The 19,658-nt window shown below is 31.2% G+C and overlaps 1 protein-coding gene across 1 annotated transcript in view; it reads left to right on the forward strand.

Annotated features, from left to right (window-relative positions):
• LOC123678157 (sodium/potassium-transporting ATPase subunit beta-1-like) overlaps positions 1 to 19,035 on the forward strand; it is a 28,164-nt gene extending 9,129 nt beyond the window's left edge. Inside the window, exons 2-6 of the mRNA XM_045615010.1 lie at positions 6,002 to 6,259; positions 9,743 to 9,912; positions 14,618 to 14,695; positions 16,312 to 16,495; positions 17,923 to 19,035. Of these exons, the coding sequence (XP_045470966.1) occupies positions 6,002 to 6,259; positions 9,743 to 9,912; positions 14,618 to 14,695; positions 16,312 to 16,495; positions 17,923 to 18,062 (830 nt within the window). The 3' untranslated portion in view covers positions 18,063 to 19,035. The remainder of the gene's footprint in view (positions 1 to 6,001; positions 6,260 to 9,742; positions 9,913 to 14,617; positions 14,696 to 16,311; positions 16,496 to 17,922) is intronic.
• Positions 19,036 to 19,658: the final 623 nt, after the last annotated feature.

Genomic DNA, 19,658 nt, shown 5'->3' on the forward strand with positions numbered 1-19,658 from the left:
CATAACTTCTAAACAGCGAATGCCACCAGATTGAAATTTCGTGCATAAATGTATGTTGTTGACATACATTTACTTATACATTTCTGATATTGTTATCAAGGGTGTTTTAGAGGGCGAGTTATGATTATTTTGGGACAACTTCATTAGTTTTATTTGTTTTGGTGAAGAAATATCATTCGATGAAACGTAGAAAATTACATGAAAAAGATACTCTTATCCAAATACAAAAAATTGAACCGTTTTTGAGATATTTGAGTTTTTGTAGTCACATGATGTCAGCAGATTATTGAAGAATCTCGCGATGAATGACGAGATTCATCGATTGCCATAGAAGTCGTAAAAAAAACCACACTCACCCTAAAAGAACACTTTTCATAAGAATATCAGAAATGTGGAGTTGTAATAAAAACATTTATTTCAACAACATACATTTATGCACGAAATTTCAATCTGGTGGCATTCACCCTTTAGAAGTTATGCGGGGAAATTTTTTTAAATTTCATCATCGTTGGAAGGATATATCTCTCTGTATGCATTTTGGGCCATAAGTTTATTCATCAAACTATACTTATATTTCAATGTACTATGACACCCCGAAAGCTGTATTGTATATATTTTTTTTCACTAGGTCTGCAATTTGTCAGCTCTTTTCTGAAATTCAAAGTAAATACTGATTCTTAAAAAAAAAATATTTTTTAGGAGTCCATTTCATAAGATAATAGGAGCATCTAATGATATCTTGGAGATCATTAAATCGGTTCCAATTTTTGTATGAAATTCTCTTAATTTCTCTGGTAAATAATCAAAAAATTACGTTTGCAGTACTGTTACACAATTTGTATTGTAAATTGGGCATCGGAATCAAATCTTGTGTAATTAAATAGCCAATTAAGGATATAGCCACTATACCTCAAAAATTGTGAAAACACAAAGAGTAGTGGCAACATAACCTAAAAAACGATTCCAGGTTTTTCAAGACAAGAAAAAATTTAATTTTGCGTACTTGACCATCATTTTGCCAAAATATTCAGGTATGTTACGGGTCAGAATACTTTAAAATTGATGTTACAGCTCGATTTGCTCGAAATTTTGTTTGATAAGAAAGTACCGCCCTCTTAACCCAAAAAGGTCTAAAAATAAGTTATATTGCCTTGGACCCTCGATATCAAACTCCAACAATCAAGTTCTATATTTTTGAAAAATTAGAAGCACTTGTCTAATCAATCTAAAAATATAGATTTCAATATGCGAGACCGAACTGCCCACCACTTTTTACTTGTCAGGATTTTGCTGTTAAAATGGTATGTTCATTTCATTTCCAAAAGCAATGTTAAACTGTTATAGTAGGTAATAAATTACTAGGATGTACCTAACAGAGTAAATCAAATTAAATCGATTCGACCACTAACAAGCACTTAAAGTAATCTTGTTAGTAAGTGTGGCAGACACAGCTCGTCAAAATGAATTGGTGGTTTGTAATTGAGTTATATCAATACATTGTCGTGATGACATTATAATATGATGTCTTATTAGATTCCTATCAATTGTAGTTATATAGATTATTCCTTGTTAAACAAGATACTCCCATTTCATGAGATCAAACGAGAAAACGTTTCAAATTTCGTACAAAGCTGTATTATTTCCAATCCAAGGGCGAAGAAATGGGGGGGCGACTGGGGGTAATTACCCCCCAAGATTTCTAAAATTGAAAATTTCATAATTCTCGCAAAGAAGGAAAACGAAAATTTTTCCATAAAATGAATGAATAATCATTTTACTTTACTTTTAAATCGACACGGTCGTAAAAAAATCGGACCCTTTCACGGTTTTCACGCTTTCAAGATGAGTTCTTTTATTGCACTACGAGCATCTCTATGTCCGACTTTTATTATTTTCCTTTATCTATCCGCTTTGTCGGCAATGTCCCTTATTTGCCATCTGTGATTTTTGCATTCGTCATCGGTATACATTTACCCATTGTTTTCAATTTTTGTATCATTCTCGTCACAAAATTTCAATACCGTTATCAAAGAACTGAACTGAGTAATTCGTATCGAAAAATTGTCTAGGCTGTGATATACAACTTATTGTGTTTCATTCAAATTGCAATTTATTTATACGAATATTAGTTTTCGAATTAATTATATCTAAACGGTGATATATCTCGGATCATTTTAATAATATAATATATCGGGTGTCCCAAGGTGAGTGGCCTATTAGATTATTATGGAAACTATTGATGGTAAAGACTTCAAATTTTGTGGATAGATATTTGGCCATGTAAGGTACATTTTTGAAATAATTTCACATTTCCAGTGTTGCCGGATGTACGACAATTTGGCAACAACTTTGTTATTTTAAATGGGACATCCGGTATTTATATTTTTTTTATGATACTCCATAAAATATTAAATCTATTCACTATTACTTTTCCATCCCTATCTTCAACGGTTTTTGAGTTATTAATTATTTTTCGAAATTTTAGATCAAATTGGCGTATTATGAAAATGACTCTAGTTCGCTCAATATTTGAGATTTAAGTCAGAAATTTTGCAAGTCGTTAGATATTGATCTGATCTGTGTCACTGCTTTTGAATTATGGTTGTCAATAATACAGGACGGACCAAAAAAAATCATCATTTTCCAAGTTACAAAATTGTAAAAAAGTCTATTTTTTCAAATTAGACACCTAGTATATTTTTCAATTTTTGGAATCAGTACAACACACTCTACAATTTTTCTATTCACGTCCCTATACGTATCTCAACTGGATTCAGAGTTATATGCGTTTATTAGATTTCACATTGATTCAATAAGTTAATTTCTTTTGTATTGTTATTTTCTCTATGTCGTTCATAGATGGATAAATCAATGAATCAGTTCAATCCATAAGTGTCGAAATAAACAATTATTGCTTAACAGGTGTTTTGTTCCGATGTTTTTCTATAAATAATGGCTCAAGAAAGATATACACATATAACGCATATAACTCGGACTCCAGTTGAAATAGGTATAGGGACGTGAATAGAAAAATTGTAGAGTGTGTTGTACTGATTCCAAAAATTGAAAAATATACTAGGTGTCTAATTTGAAAAAATAGACTTTTTTACAATTTTGTAACTTGGCAAATGATGATTTTTTTTGGTCCGTCCTATATTATTGACAACCATAATTCAAAAGCAGTGACACAGATCAGATCAATATCTAGCGACTTGCAAAATTTCTGACTTAAATCTCAAATATTGAGCGAAGTAGAGTCATTTTTGTAATACGCCAATTTGATCTAAAATTTCGAAAAATAATTAATAACTCAAAAACCGTTAAAGATAGGGATGGAAAAGTAGGAGTGAATAGATTTAATATTTTATGGAGTATCATAAAAAAAATAGAAATACCTGATGTCCCATTTAAAATAACAAAGTTGTTGCCAAATTGTCGTACATCCGGCAACACTGCAAATGTGAAATTATTTCAAAAATGTACCTTACATGGCCAAATATCTATCCACAAAATTTGAAATCTTTATCATCAATAGTTTCCATAATAATCTAATAGGCCACTCACCTTGGGACACCCGATATATATATATATATATATATATATATATATATATATCGGGTGTATATATATATATATATATATATATATATATATATATATATATAAAATTTAATAATAATAATTTTTTGAGATACCAGTGTTAAAGTTCAAGTTTTTTTCTCATGGCACATTTCCTTCACAAGATATTTAACTTGAATTGGCATAGATATTCCAATTTAAATCATCTTGAAAGATGAAATAACTCTGGTCTAGCACTACAGTTTTTGGCCCGTTGTAGCTTTGTCGTATCTGCAATCGATTTCGAGAAAAAAATTCAAACAGCTCTGTAATAATCCTCAGGAAGATCCAAATTATTATAAACATCCAGTTAGTGCTTGTGATGAATACATTAATTATAAGTTTTGGTACTTATTTACCCATTATGTAGCGAAGAATAATAAAGATTCGATAAACTGATATAAGCATCACTAAAAATTACGACTATACAAAAAACACCTTGTTTCTCGAAAACAAAGCGTTTACGGCTCATGTTTATGGGACTTTTTATTCTTAAAATTTATCAAGGAATCTCTGATTTTCATTCGTGCCTCCATTTTAGAAAAACCTAGTATAAGGTAACAACAATCGAATTGGAAATAAAAACAAATATTTTGAATAATTTGGTTCAAGGCTCGTTATTAAAACCTATTTTTCTCGCATAACAGATATGGGTAAACGTTGTTGTGGAAAATTTTTTTTCGATTGAATTTTATTAAAAATTTTATCTTGAATAATACTTTGTTTTGTTTACTTAACTCACCTCAACTATGCTTCCTTGAAAGAAAAATATCTATCCACTTATTGAAATTGTGACTTCCTAGCAATGTTTCCATAGCTGAGTGTATCATTATTTTGGGTGAGCAATGGAGACCGTGAAAGGCTATTACAAATGGATTGAAGCACGAAGTGTATTATTAAGTAGTGATATAAATATTCAAAAAATGAGTAAATAATTCGTGAACATTAGATTATAAACATAAATCATTCAGATTTCCGGGTTTTTGGACAGCTGTGACATTACACACCCCATTCGAATTGAAGGTGGAATAGGAATATTTATTTCCTGTGAAATTCCAAACCACCATCATACTCTTCCATCAAAATGCGGTTATACTATACTTTGACAAGTAATGATACTGCACTATCGATGTAAAGGGTAGGCGAAATTTGTTGCCTGATGAGGATATTCCGAAACTATCTGTGTCATAAGAACACAGATGGCACACCTAATTTTTCCTGACTGGGCCATATCAGAAAACAGAACTAGCCTACTTTGAGGTATAATCGGAATTTGGAAAACTGTCTCTTTCAATAATGCTAAATTACTTGTTTGAATTCGAATTCAAGATGCATTGTTATCTTCTTTAGGCACTTCTCGTTAATTTTCAAAATGGCACCAAATCTACAGCGGATAATGAAGAATATAGCAAAATATCATGAAATAAAGGGATTTTTATATCCTACTTGTAAATTTGAAAAGGACGCCAAATTGGAGAGCGTGAAAAATTAAAGCGAAATGTCCTAATATAAATGGATTTGTTTTTATCCTACAACTCACAATGCCAAATTAACCGCGGATCATAAACAATTCAACAAAATATCATGATGAGTATAATAGTTATTTATCTACTATTCTCAAAAAAATTCCGGAAAATTAGGAAGAAGGGAAATGTAAACTTTGAAGAATTGAAAGAAAATTGTAAAATTCCCCCCGAAAAAGTAAAAAAGGGTTGAAAACTTTTTGCCGGAAAGGTTACGAAACGCCAATGACAAAGGTTATAAAAATTGTGTGAAATGGATTGCAGAAAACCAAAAATTTTGAATTGATCTTTTGTTCATAACCTTCGATGCTGTTAACAAAGTCAAGGTTATGTTCATTTTCTGTCCCCCTTGATACTTAACAATTAAAAAAAATTTCTGAAGAACTAAGGGCCAGTTGCACCATTTGCCTAAACATTGATTAAAAATTTAAACGTTACTCTATGATTTCTCAAGATAAATCAGAAATTAATTAATGTTTGAATTTTAATCAATGTTTAGGCAAATGCTGCAACTGGCCCATAGTTTTTCAAATAATTCACTGTCTCAAGTTAAATGCCGCACCATTATATGTATATTATCTTCATTTGAGAATACTTAAAAAAAAATGTGAAAAATTTGCAGTGTTTTTCCATATACTCTTACTCTTTTCAAATGGAAAGCCTCTTATTTATTCATTTATTATTATATTCATCATAAATATTGATATTTAAATTTGAAGATTGGAGTGTCCAATAAATTCCAATGTTTTTTGTTTTCAATTTCTATTTCATTTCTTAAGATGATTTGAAGTTGATGTTGGACTTTTAGTAATAATTTTTCAACATTAATGTTCCATATATTTATTAATTTTTATTTTCAGGTCAGTTGTTGGTGTTTTACATAATCTTCTACGCAGTTTTAGCAGCCCTTTTTGCAATATGCATGCAAGGCCTAATGGCAACCATCAACGACGTTGAACCAAAATGGACTCAAAGTCAAAGTCTCATAGGGGTGAATCCTGGTCTTGGTTTCAGACCTCTCCCAGCGAAAACAGAAGATGGTGCCTTGATCTGGTACAGTGATCAAAACTTGACAACTGGACAAAAATGGATAGATCTACTTAACAATTTCTTAAAGCGTAAGTCCTTCAAAATTAGCAATTATTTTTTCAGATGTCGTCCTCATTAACTTTCATTTTGTTTTATACAGGGGTGAACAAAAAAATTAAAAGTTCTGAATAAAATTCAGAACACCAAGGGACTGATTCTTATCGGATGTTTACGTACACTCAGGTTTTCTGATCTCTTCTGAACGTTTCTTGTTTTTATTTAATGCGATATTTAAATTTTGGGAGAAATTAGAGCACTTCATATGGTAGCTATCGTTGTCAATTCCAATAGATATACTGAACCAAAAGAGTAAATAAATTCCATGAAAAAGTTGATTCATTGATAAATTGAGTTAACATTTTTCAACCGATGAACAAAAACATCAATACGTGTTTATCATATTGATGGATTGTTTTCATTGAATCAAGAAAATACTTCCATTAAACCAATGAAATGTTCATTTTATTACAGTTCAGTTCATTATTCCATAGCTTGTACTTTGTATCAATAATAATGTTCATTAAAATTATCTGAAGTAGTTAATGTAGGACTTAATATGGGTAGATCTAATGAACAAAGTTATTTTATCCAATGGGTACCAGAATCGTGATATTGTTGAATAAGGATTTATATTATCCATGATATTGTGAAGGAATGAAATTTTATTACATTGATAAAAAAATTCATTGTATCAATGAAATCAAGTTGATGATTGCCATTCTCTAATACAATGAAAATTATTTTTCAGTGTAGGTATAGGGTGGGCAAATTTCGATGTTTTAGCACTACACCTTTTACACCAGAGGAGATAGAAAAAACCTGATAGCCCATTCGCGTTCTCTTTTTCTGAGAAACTAACAAGGGTAGTGGTAGTATTCATTTTCAACCACCTCCTTTTCTTTTCGAGTTATATGTTAAAACTGGAAAAAATGGCGATATCGAAAAAAATTTATATCTACGCTAATACTGGTGATAAATACTCTGAAATTGAAACATTATACAGGCACTTCCTACGTAGAATCGTTCTTCTAGTAGGATTTTTAAATACGATATTATGACACAAAGTTATGTTTTTTTTAATGGGAACACTAGATTTTTGTGCCATCTTTTGAAAGCTTCATTTTTACTCATTTAAAAAATATACAACATCGTATATGATATTAATAATAAAAAATCTTGAAACCTCAGGATTTTATACAGAAAAATCCTAATTAATTTTATTAGGTTGATTTCATTATATAATTGGGTGTGGAGCTTTTTCTGTTTCGCTTCTAACAGGGGGTAAAGCCTGTTGCATACATTCGTGAATTTACACCCCTAGAAAATAATACCATGATGAGAGAATGAAAAATTTTCGTCACGAAATAGAGATATTAAAATATTCTCGCATATCACCCCCTAGCAATTATTCAGAGTGAGCTGGCCTTAAGGGAAAGGTCAAACCTTGGGTGTGATAGTGTCAACGAACTGATAATTGTACATTCTCATATCAATAAAACATTCCATCTGATTTATTGTGCAACTCTGGCTGAAAGCATTTTCACCACATCGTGAATGTGGCTTTTACTATATTTTTTAATTGAATGGGTACAAGCTTCAATTTTCATTGGTTGTTGGGTCATGTATCCCCTCCACATCACATTGACCGGATATTCCCTTCATTTTATCAATGAATGAAAGTGAATTGTATGGCATTTATATAAAGGCCTCTGTGAAAAAGAGATGTGCTTGAATTGGACTTCTCGGTTGTCTTTATGTGTATTCTTTGGGATTTAAACTTTGAATATATCCTACAATGGGGTTCAACTTTGTGTAATACTTTTCAACGCAATGACGGTTTCGAGTTGAAGGCTCTCTAGTAGGTCAAGAACATTTGGATGTTTCTCCTCTCAGGATCAAGCGCTTAAAAATGTTGTAGTAGAATGCCATAAGAGTGTGTACCTAATAAAATTTTATTGAACTAGTGCAATGAAAAACCGTACTTTCACTGAATATGGCTCAATTGAATTCTTTTTTTTTTGTTGAAACGTAAATGTGTATGATTTTTGAGTTTCAATTCGATTATTATGCCATTCAGGACGAATCATAAGTGAGCCAAGCTTCGTTAATGAAAGGTTATCCATTTTGTGGTTCCGAAAGTAAACACACATTCTATTTGAAATATCGATTTAATTTTTATTTTTTAATTTCAATAGTATGCCATATGTGTGGAATGCCAATACATCATTTAAAAGTCGTCTGCGTTAACTGTAAGAGGATTCGATGTTTGTGATGTAATTTTCTATGACTCGACATTTAGAGCGATATCTGACCAATAATAATGATGTTGGTTTGCAGATCGTCGATAGAATAAGGTAGTCTTTGATGACTCGCTGGCACATTTTGGCCAATATCTCACAGGTCGTGTTATGCGCAGTGACGACGTCAGCTTTCAAGAATAGGGGGCCAAGTAGGGGCCAGGAATTTTTAAGGGGGGGCTCAGATTTCCAGATATATATAGTTTACGTAAAATCCATGTTGTATTTTTTTGATCATGCGATATTTCAGAGAAGGGTGGCAGCAAAAATTTGAAGAAGTATGGGCCAATCACTTCACAAGACCCAATTGCACACCATACAGGGACTTTTTGTGGATGTTTTGGTCCCTCAGCAGCCACATAAGGATTTACACTGTTCCATTTTCGACAATTTTACTTGCTTACATAATCATCGAGTGAAAAATGTGCTTGAACATTTGGATTTTTTCTTTAAGATTGTCGAGTAATACAATCGGATGAAACATTATTTTCAATTCGAATGCACCCACGTTCAATACTAGTTAATTTGATACAAAAAATGGAAAACATTATAATACATATAATGTATAATGGAATGTGGTATGGAATAAAAAACTTCTTATGATTTTTAAGAACGATAAGTTGGAAATGGTGAAATGGAATCGTTTCTCGTATATTTTGTATTGCATTCTGAATTATCAACATTCTTATTGGAGAATTGAAAAGAAAAATAATCCAGAAGCCTCCCCAAGTGGTAATAAAATTCGGTAACGTTTAGCAAAGCGAACGCCGACAAGCCTGATGAGTGCATGTGTTTTTTAGCGAGAATAACTCGTAAACAGCACTATGAGGGGATTACGCGACATCTAGATATTTACGAGTATAATGCATAATGCGACTCCTTTGATGGCTTTTGATGTTAATTGAATTTGTCGGTATTACTTCCTGTTGTTGCTGACGGAATTGGATATCATTCGGTAATTTGAATTTCTACACATATGATTCTCATTGAATCGTTGATCAAGCCTGAAATGCAGCTCTTGAATATTCCCTACCCTGCCTCCCCCTAGCGACGGCTCAGAGTATTACACAAAACAATATCCACTGAATCCTCATATCATTTCTGTGATTGAAAATGTTCTTTTCTTTTCAATGGTATACAAAAAGTTACCGCATTGTGACTTACCTTAATTCTGGAGCACATATTATTTCCTACCTAATTATATAATTTTTTCAGCTTATCAAAGAGACTCAACTGGTCTTAATGTGATTCCTTGTGACTACGATATGAAACCTGACGAGAGCAATGTGTGTATGGTTAATATTTCTTTATTCGGTCCTTGCTCTCCTGAAGAGGGTTATGGGTATACGACTGGATCACCGTGTGTGTTTTTGAAGTTGAATAGGGTAAGTTACTTTCTAGTATATTGGCAACAAAGCCTTGTTGCAAGTATACAATGTGTTAAATATATTTTTCCACAGAAATTCTTAGAAAACTAGGTTGATTTAGAAAATTAAATTCAATTTGCAACCGAGAAAAAAATTTCAAACGTTTCAGGTTTTGCGCCATTTTGAATTTTTTTCAGAGTTCTTCACCTTTCTGAATTGAGCTCTCAAAAATATTCTGATTTGACCAAAAATCGTAAATTCAAAGTTTATACATAGGTAATAACAATAATAAGAGTCTTTTATTTCACAATCACTCTACATATACAATATCATGTAGGTACACTAAAGTGAAATAAAACAACGTAAAAACAAAAAACCTATATACTCTTTAAAAACTCTTCTAAAGTGTAAGGCTCTAAATTGATTAGATATTTAAATAATTCTTTTCTGAATGTCTTGATATTTTTTCAAGTTTTTGTAATACACATTCCTTAATATGGATACCATATACATATGAAGTTGATATCCCTTTTTTTTTTGATAATACCTCCGCATAATGCATTATTCATTTTATATATAATTTGAACACAACCAATATGATATTGCTCAGAAATGACGTTGGACACCCTGTATCTCGCTTATGCTTCGAAAACGAGGCATATGTCATAAGGCAAAAATTATTCTCCTGGTATCATGTACACGACTCTTGTTTGTCCAGTTTATAATGAAACACCCTGTATATAAAAAAAACAATTTCAAGCTTCGTTTAAAATTTCGTGTTGGTCGAGTAGCGCCGTTAGAACTATAGAAAATTCAAGTAGAATATTGAAATCATCTTAAAATGCAGAAAATTTAACGGACGCCTAATGTGCTTAAAAAAATACTCGATAAAATGAAACAAAACATGAAATATGCATTATTCAACCGAATTTATTTCATTTCCCTTGAAATAGGAACTTTCCGAATAATTTAGGTACTCAAGCAAACGCATAATCTAATCACCAAAACCTTTTTAAACGCATTTTGACTTAGGCACTCATTACGAATTATCGGCTCAGAACGGGTGCCTTGAAATAGTTTTTTTCAAATCAAATCAAATGCTACTTTGTGTTTTGGAAAGAAAAATGCAGGTTGCAACCATATCGGGGAATATGGTGATTGTTTTTAATGTTTTGTTCAGTTTTTGGTTTAAAATTCGTTCACAACGATTTACTTGTTAGGTGACGGCCAATTACATGATTTTTCTTTCCACAAATCTCATCTCGACTAGAGCTGGTTCTTTGGACTTCAGATGATTAAAACATTCGGTGATCCCCACCAGTCTCTGGATTTAGCACTGTCAAACTTTTTCAACATTTTTAAATTGATGTGACGAAAGGAAAAAACCTAAAAGTGTTAAATCCGGAGATCTTGGAGGGCATCGATTATTACACAGATTATCAGATAGGCATCTTGGTCGATTTGTCGTGGAAACTTAAACTTCTGATGATTTCTATAGTTTGATAGAAAGTTGGATATTGAAAAAAAGAGATTTTATTTGTTACAGAAATTTGTATGATTTATATTTAAAAAACACAAGTTTGTATTATAACTCAGAAACTAATGAAAAAAGTGGAGATTGTTTAATGTTTATAGTTATAGTAGGTACTTTTAATAAAGAAATATTATTTTTCAATTTTCTCTTATAGTCGTATTCCAATTTTTTCTTATAGCTTGAAAACCTTTGAACCTATGAGGTTGAGATTTTCCCGAAAATTGATCCCGAAAATGTTTTTTTTTTCTAGCTTAAAGGGATTCTAAGATTCTCTCACTAGAGAACGAGTTTTGCACATCCGATATACCTACAAATAGTCATAACAATACGAGAAACAGTTCACCGTTAGCTGAATAACCTAAGGAACTCCCTTTAATCCCATGTGCTTTATGGTCTATTCCCACTAATTTGGCGTGTTCAAGCGTGAAACTCATTGTGTTCACTCTAGGATCGCAAATCTGATGATATTAAGCTCAACTTCGACAGTTATGTGCGTTCTCCTTCCTCCTTGTACGAAAGCTTTTTTGGATTGATGGGAATTGGAAAGTCAATTATGGCCCTTTATTCCCAATATTTGAAGCCGAACGAGGACACAAAAAATTAAACTACCTTGAAATTTTAACAGTTAAAGGAGAACACCACCAGGTGACTGCTCAATTAAAAAGAAAAGCAAATATTCTTCTTCATATAAATTACCTATTTTTATGGGCTTTTCACCAAATTTTAGGATTTAAGCAATTTTTGATTCAATCCTTGTATCAATTTACATCTATTCAAAATAACTAGGTATATGCTGTCATGTTTTTGTGTATACTTTTCTTTTCTTTTTCCTGTAATTGGGCTATAATCTGTTGGAAATAAATACTTATTTATAATAATCTACATTGTAGTTTTTCAATATTTTTTGGTTGCGTATCAAAAAAAATATATAATTTTGGTTACTTCTGGTTTTCGCAAAAAAATTGATGATATGTTACTAAAGCTCTGATGTATTTCAAAAATATTAGTGAAAAAAATTTTTAAAACTTATAACAGTCGAGATCAAGCTCTAATTTTGTAAATATTTATTGAATGACTCGTAAACTATTTCATTTCGACGAAAGTTAGAATTAGTGTAATATTCCTAACTTCTACTGAACATCCAATTGTTCTGCCAACACCGCTCATCATTTTTTTCCTATTTTTCTGGGAAAATATTGACAGATCACGGGAATGCGGTCCCTCTTAACATTTTGTACAACAACGTTCTTGTGAAACTCCGAAAACTGATTTATGAATTTTTGAAAGTAAAAGATCGAGCAATATCATAAAAATAAATATTACTTCAGAAACTTGACAACATATTATAAAAATGGAATTGCAAACATGTATTGCCACGATGGACTTAATATAATTCAAGTCCTAGAGTTTACCGTTTCGGAGTCATGGATTTTTGAAATTTTCAATCTGATTTTACCTGAATTACCTTGGATTCGATTTTCACCGATGTTCATTAATTTTGTTATATAGGCAGGAACCTATATCAAGATATTTTGCGTTAAAAATGAAAATAAAGAATTTAAAATTTCCATTATTTTTTTATTCATAGAAGGTTAAAGACGGCCAGTAATTAAAAAAAAGGTAACTTTTCCGAACAAAAGAAAGCGCCATATATCTTCCATATCTTCCGAAAGAAATCTGTTAGTTTTGGTATTTATGAAAGAAAAATATAAAACAATGCGACATAAGTTTAAAAATAAAGTAATTTCAGTAATGCCAAAATACAGGTTTTGTGAAGACTTTATCGGGCTTTCATCTATCCAAAAAAGATTTTACTTTCTACATGTGAAATATTGGTCAACCCTTTTCATCGACTGAATGCGGAAAAGTTCATTTTTTATTCAACATCTGATTTCGAAGGGAAGATTTAAGTACCTTTTCCTAATTTATTGACATTCAACGTTTAACAATTATGTTGTTTTGATGTCTGCTGACTCGATATATTGATTTGGTTTTTTTACCATGAATCAAGTATGTCCCTTAATTACATTTGATTGATGTTATTGCTGTCTAATTTCCGGTAAAATTGATGAAAAAATATATAAACAGATTGATTGAAGTTAAGGATCTTCTTGCGGTGTTTCATTATTCATTCTCTCGAAGAGAATGTTGAAAAGTATCTTTTTATTTTTTTTTGCTCGAATTGAAATTTGCTTCGAAAAATCAAGTTATTCATACGAAAACAGACATCATACTTTCATTTGATGTTATGGTGCTATGTGAAGCTTCATTTCTTACAGAATGAAAAAACTGAAAATTTTCAGTGTTCTATATTCAAATTTTGATATATTATTTCTAAATTAATTTTCATTTGGATTGTTAGAAACAGGGATTTGTCCCAAATTCTATTCTCAGCTACAGCATCTCGAGAAATAGAGGCAGTGCGTTTCTGCAAAATGACTGTTTCAAATATTTCTCTATATCTTGGTTTCTCTTCGAGATATTCGAAACATTCTAAAACGTTTTTGTCAGTATTGGATGTCAGTATGAATATTAATTTTTTTTTTTCGAGAAGGAATTAAGATTGGTATGATCTGCTTTCTGATCTTATTATTTCGAAAAAAGAGATTTGAAGATTTTTTCTCTAAGTCTTATAGTTCTCGAGAATCTTTCAGTGAACATGAAATTTGGGACATCCTGTACTTAGTTTGGAGCAATTTCCGAATAATTGTATTTCCTTAACAATAAGTTTATTAGAAAAAATAACTTCTGAAGATATACTGCATTATTAAAAATTGCACCAAACATGTTGTTCCACTTGTGTAAATGCCCTACCAACTTTTATAAGTAAACCGAAGAATTTTACTTGGAATATAAACTTGAAATTTCTAATAGGGTACAATCGGTTTTTATCATTGTCGATGACAATTTATGCACCCCCAAAATTAGAGATAATTTATAATAAGAGTTGTCAAAGGTATTTGCGAAAAGTATATATTCATAAGATTAGATAATTTCTGAAAATGTGTATGGACGCTTCTAAGGTAATATTTTGAACTATATCGTTGACTTTTTAAAAGTATCTAGGATAATAGTAACTTTTTGGCAAAAAATGAAGCGAACTAAGCTACAGTAACTAACATACTTAGAAGTTTTAGAGACTTCTTCAGTAGTGTTATAGATGATTCTTGATTGAACTCTTTTTTTCAGATTTGGGGTTGGGAACCTGAATTTTTTACCGAACCTACAGATCTGATGCCAATAGAATTGCAAACCACCATAAAAGAGGTGAGGTTATAATTTTTATTTATAGAGAAAAAACTCTTAACACGAATCGATTATAACAGAGAAAAAGAATGTTCCTATTATTCATCCACGCAGAACGTGGTTTAGGAAATTGTTAGTTTTCCCAGAAATTTTTATTATTTGCTTGTTATTTATTTATTATGAATTAAATTCATTCACGTTATGAGTTAAACTTATGCTTTTAATTTTTTTTTCCACCCAACACTAACACATTAAACTTTGTATGGAGAAAATTTTCATGGAATAGTATGTGCGACAAGTGGAGAAAGTTCAACTTTTCTCACGAGTATGTCGCAAATAAACGATTAAAAAAAATTATTCCAAATAGCTTAGATATGAAGGATTTTCCAATGATAAATTTCATTTTAATTTTAAAAAAGAGTGAATTTTAAGAGAAATCAATGGATGTTTATTTCATTGTAAAGAGGAAGGTAAACGATGCAAAACGATATCAGCCTAATGACCGCCACGGCTACGGCTTTTCTAAGACCTATTCTCTCATTTGGTCCTCGGTGAAAATTTAATAATTTCTATCTTTAAGGTCTTAAAACAATTTTGAAGTAGTGGCATAGACCTTATCCTTCACTTGGCAAAAAAGAAAAAAGTCTAAGGTTATTAAATCACAAGATCTCGGTGGCCAATTGTGACCTTTTCTATAAATAACACGAGCAGGAAACTTGTCTTGTTCAATTGCGATTGTTTCGTTGTTTCTTCAAAAAATAATCTGAATTATAGTATTTTGATGTGCAAATGAAAAAAAAATATAATTTTGGAAACTTCGTTTTTTGCAGAACACTAATTTTCCGAAAATGTATGAAAATACTCTTCAAATACGTTTTTTTCGACGGAAGCTGGAATTAATGTAATATCCCTAACTTCTACTGGTCATTCAATCGTCCTAGCAACACCGCACATTATTTTTGTCCTCAAATGTGATAATTCTATTCAGTAAAACGTACATAGCCCTATAATGTAGATGAAAATGGGAATTATCAATGAAGATGATTTTTTTATGAAAATCCTGATTATTTTGATGCATTTCAAGGACCCGATCAGCGAAGATACGACGTTGCTGGTGATCGACCAGTTTGAGTTCTTATGTTAACTGAACATGAACTTACGACCTTACGTGTTTATGCAAAATACGGAGTAATGTCGATTTTGGAATGTCTAATTCCCAACATCGACGAGGTTCTCGTCAGCACTACTGGCTACAACAGCAATATCCTCAGTTGCTCTTGTATGACGCACACGGTTTCGTTTCATCACATCACTAATTCTGTCTCAACAGCTCAAGTTTTTTCACCAGTTTCACTATTGCCGATTAAGGAGCTGCCTCACGACGACCCAAAAGTGATTAAGTCTTGCGAACTGTGACCATTTTTGTAGTAATTTTGAAAATTTAATTACTTTGTTAAATCGTGTATCGTTCCATTTTCAGTTATGACATAGTTTCAATTGTCAAATGTTGAAAGATGAGAGCTTCAAAAATGACATCACTTATTGAAAAAGCGTGTATAATAAGTTACTGAAACATTTACTGCAGTTCTGAATAAATGTACAAAACAATAAAAACTTATTTTTTGCTATTCCTTCAGATCCCGAACGAAAAGCGGGAAAACATATGGATTAATTGTGAGGGAGAAGGACCAGCAGATAAGGAAAATATTGAACAATTTGAGTACTTCCCTCACCGAGGATTTCCAGGATATTTTTACCCCTTTCGTAATGTGAAGAACTACCTAAGTCCTTTGATAGCAGTGAGGATTACTAATCCCACCCGTAAGTGTTCAGATAATTCCGTTTTTTCGTCTGAATAATCATGAGAGAATTACCTATGCTATACAGGGTGACCCATTTTGAAAGATCTTCTGAAATAATTCCTTGGGAAGAGCATGGATCAAAAAATATTTCAAATTGAAGTTTCTAAACCGTTGCAGTAACGTTCATTAAAATTTAATGCCGTCATCAAAATTTTAATCCTCCAATACGAGGAGCCACCTGCGCCGTTTAATGGGGGATTAACATTTCAATGCGGCATTCAATTTTAATGAACGTTCATGCAACTGGGTACTGGTATTCAGGAGGATATCGAATGCAGACATTCAATGTGACCTTGTAGTTTGGATTTATAGGTCATTGATTTGTAGAATTTATTTATTAAATAAATAAATTAATTGCAAGGTCAAGTAGATTTTTCTAATAAGAAATATTCATTTCCCTTTGGAAAATATTAATATCCTTGAAAAACCGAACATTTTGTCTCTTGTTCTTTTCATAAAATGAATTTCTCGGGATATATGGTATGTTTCATGCTGTAGATGGTCATGAGAAAGTATTTCAGAGTTATTTTTTATAGGATCATTTGTTTTTGTATTTCAAATGACCATATTCAAAATACAACTAGTTTCGTTTGTTTCCTGATTTTTTTTCAATTGCACCTATCAGTTCACACTGCTATAATTAAATCTCACCGCATGCCTAATTTTGGAATTGTTTTCATTGCAAAAAGATGAATTGGTACATAATTGTCAATATTCGATTGTATATTTTTTCAGACAATTTTTTTCTGCAAAATTTGTTCTTATTAATTCATTTTTCTTCATTATTTTTTCTTGTTATTTAATGCATTTATCAACCGTCTGAAGTTTTGAACAGATCATAGAAATCTGCATCGCTTATCATGGGGAAACTTTTGAACATTAGTTGAAATTTTCTATTAATTTAATTTTTGTTTGCATGTTTTAATCAAGAAGCTTATTTTTTATTTGTTATTTGCCTCTCCATGAATACAAACACCTTCAAATATGCTCAGTGGTTTGTGTGTAGAATATTTCGATCATAACTATTTCAAGTATGAAACAGTTTATTTCCAAACAACGATTCATTTCATCGCAAAAAAAAAAGAGAAAATATTCCTTGATTTTTACGAAGAATTAGATCTTCAAAAGAAAAATGTATCTTCCCTCTTGAAAAATTTTACTAACCTTGAAATGACCTTGAAAATCAAACTCCAAGGTCACATTGAATGTCTGTATTAGTTGTCCCCCTGAAGACTAAGAACCTTTCATTCGAAAAAATGTTGGGTCTAGGCTATTCCCAAAGAGTTATTTCAGAGGAACTCTCAAAATGGGTCACCCAATATAGCTTTTTCATATATTTGTAGCATGCTGATTGATTTTTGTTTAATTAATTGAATAATTTCACAGCAAATGTAGTCGTGAACATCGAATGCAGAGCATGGGCGAAGAATATCGAATATGTTGGCGGTAATCTGGTTAGAGAGGGATCTGTGCATTTCGAAATTATGGTGGATTCGAAAGCTAATTTCACGCAAACTCCTAAATGAGAAGTGGTGCGGAAATTTTACCATTCAATCATTAATTTATTATCATTTCAACTCATGAATGTTTGGCCATTTCAAAGATTTTCAACGTTAAGCTGTCTTTACATTGTTTGTGAATTTGTTGTTGTATTTTCTTTGTGTAGAATAGATGAAGTGTGGTCATCTGAAAAATGCGATTTATTTTTTTGAAATGAGAGATATATGCTTACATTTAGTGTATGTACTTAAATGGTTTTTATTATTGTCTATGTATTGTTTTTTGTTGATCTCTCGATTGTTTTTAAGTACATTTTTATGAAAGTATTATTTAAAATAGTTCTTTTTTTGCATATATGAGTTTGTGTTTATAGGCCAGCGAGTATCAATTAAAATAAAATCAAGTTTTTTCATAACAAATTTCAACGTCAAGTCATGGAAAGGAATATGCCATATTTATTTTTAAATAATGGATGCTTTAATATTGTTGTCGAGTATTATAATGTTTTATTGTACTTATTCAGATATTTAGAGTTGCTTCAACCATTCGGTTAGCTACTTAAGTTTTTTTAGAAATCATATATTTTCTTGAGAATAAATCTGACCTTACTCTACAATTAATTTCTCAATTATTCTAGAAACGATTCATTTGTTAAGTCAGGTTTTTGTGAGTTACCCTGTATTTTTATAGAAAACACACCATATCGGTTTTGAAATTTTTTTAAAAATCAACTATTCAATCTAGCGTTCAAAACTGGTTCAAAACTACGCGGAACAAATAAAAGGAAACCTAAGAATAATTACTGTTTGAATAAGCCCGAATGATGTTCGAGTTTTTATTTTTTAACGATTAAAGAGACTTCATGTTTTTTTATTATTATACCTGAATTTGCAGTTATTCAAATTTTATTTATTGTAGAAACTAGAAAGATGTAAATGAAAAGTTCTGATTTGTGTATGACTGTATATTTATGGATAATAAACTTATTTTTGGTTTTAATTTTTATCTATTTTGAAATATGACATTGTTCAGAAACTACCCAAATAACCATTATAACGAGCAATATATAGATACGTTTGTATTTGGTAGCCGATGTTGATTTAACTTATGTAACGTTTCATTGAAAAAAATCAATTCATCATTCGTATGAATCATTTGGTTAAAAGTGATGAGTTCCTAGCCAGGATTAGGAACGTATCGTTAGAAGGTACCTGAGAGTAATAAACATAGATAGAGGGAGCATAATATCAATATCATACGTCATTTTCAAATTTTGGCCCCAACATGAACTATCAAATTTGACATAAATCGCGCGGAAATGAAAACATATCAATTATACGATATTTCACTCAATTCGCGAGTTTCTCCACAAAGAATGCACTTCTTATGTCCCATAGTGAATCGACTTTTCGTATCACGTCAAAATATATTGAAATAAATACCTAAATATATCAGATATTCAGAAAACAAACTTAAGCGGGCCAAACGACGTGAAACAACTGATGACACTAGAAGAACAAAAGTTGCCAAACTTTGGATTTCAGCAGGTAGATACAGAAAATAAGAAATATTCTGCTTATTATGAATTCAACAATTAGGAAACATATCGGATTCCAAATATT

Source organism: Harmonia axyridis, chromosome 4 (genome assembly GCF_914767665.1).
Source record: "Harmonia axyridis chromosome 4, icHarAxyr1.1, whole genome shotgun sequence".
In the NCBI taxonomy this organism is placed as follows: Eukaryota; Metazoa; Arthropoda; class Insecta; order Coleoptera; family Coccinellidae; genus Harmonia; species Harmonia axyridis.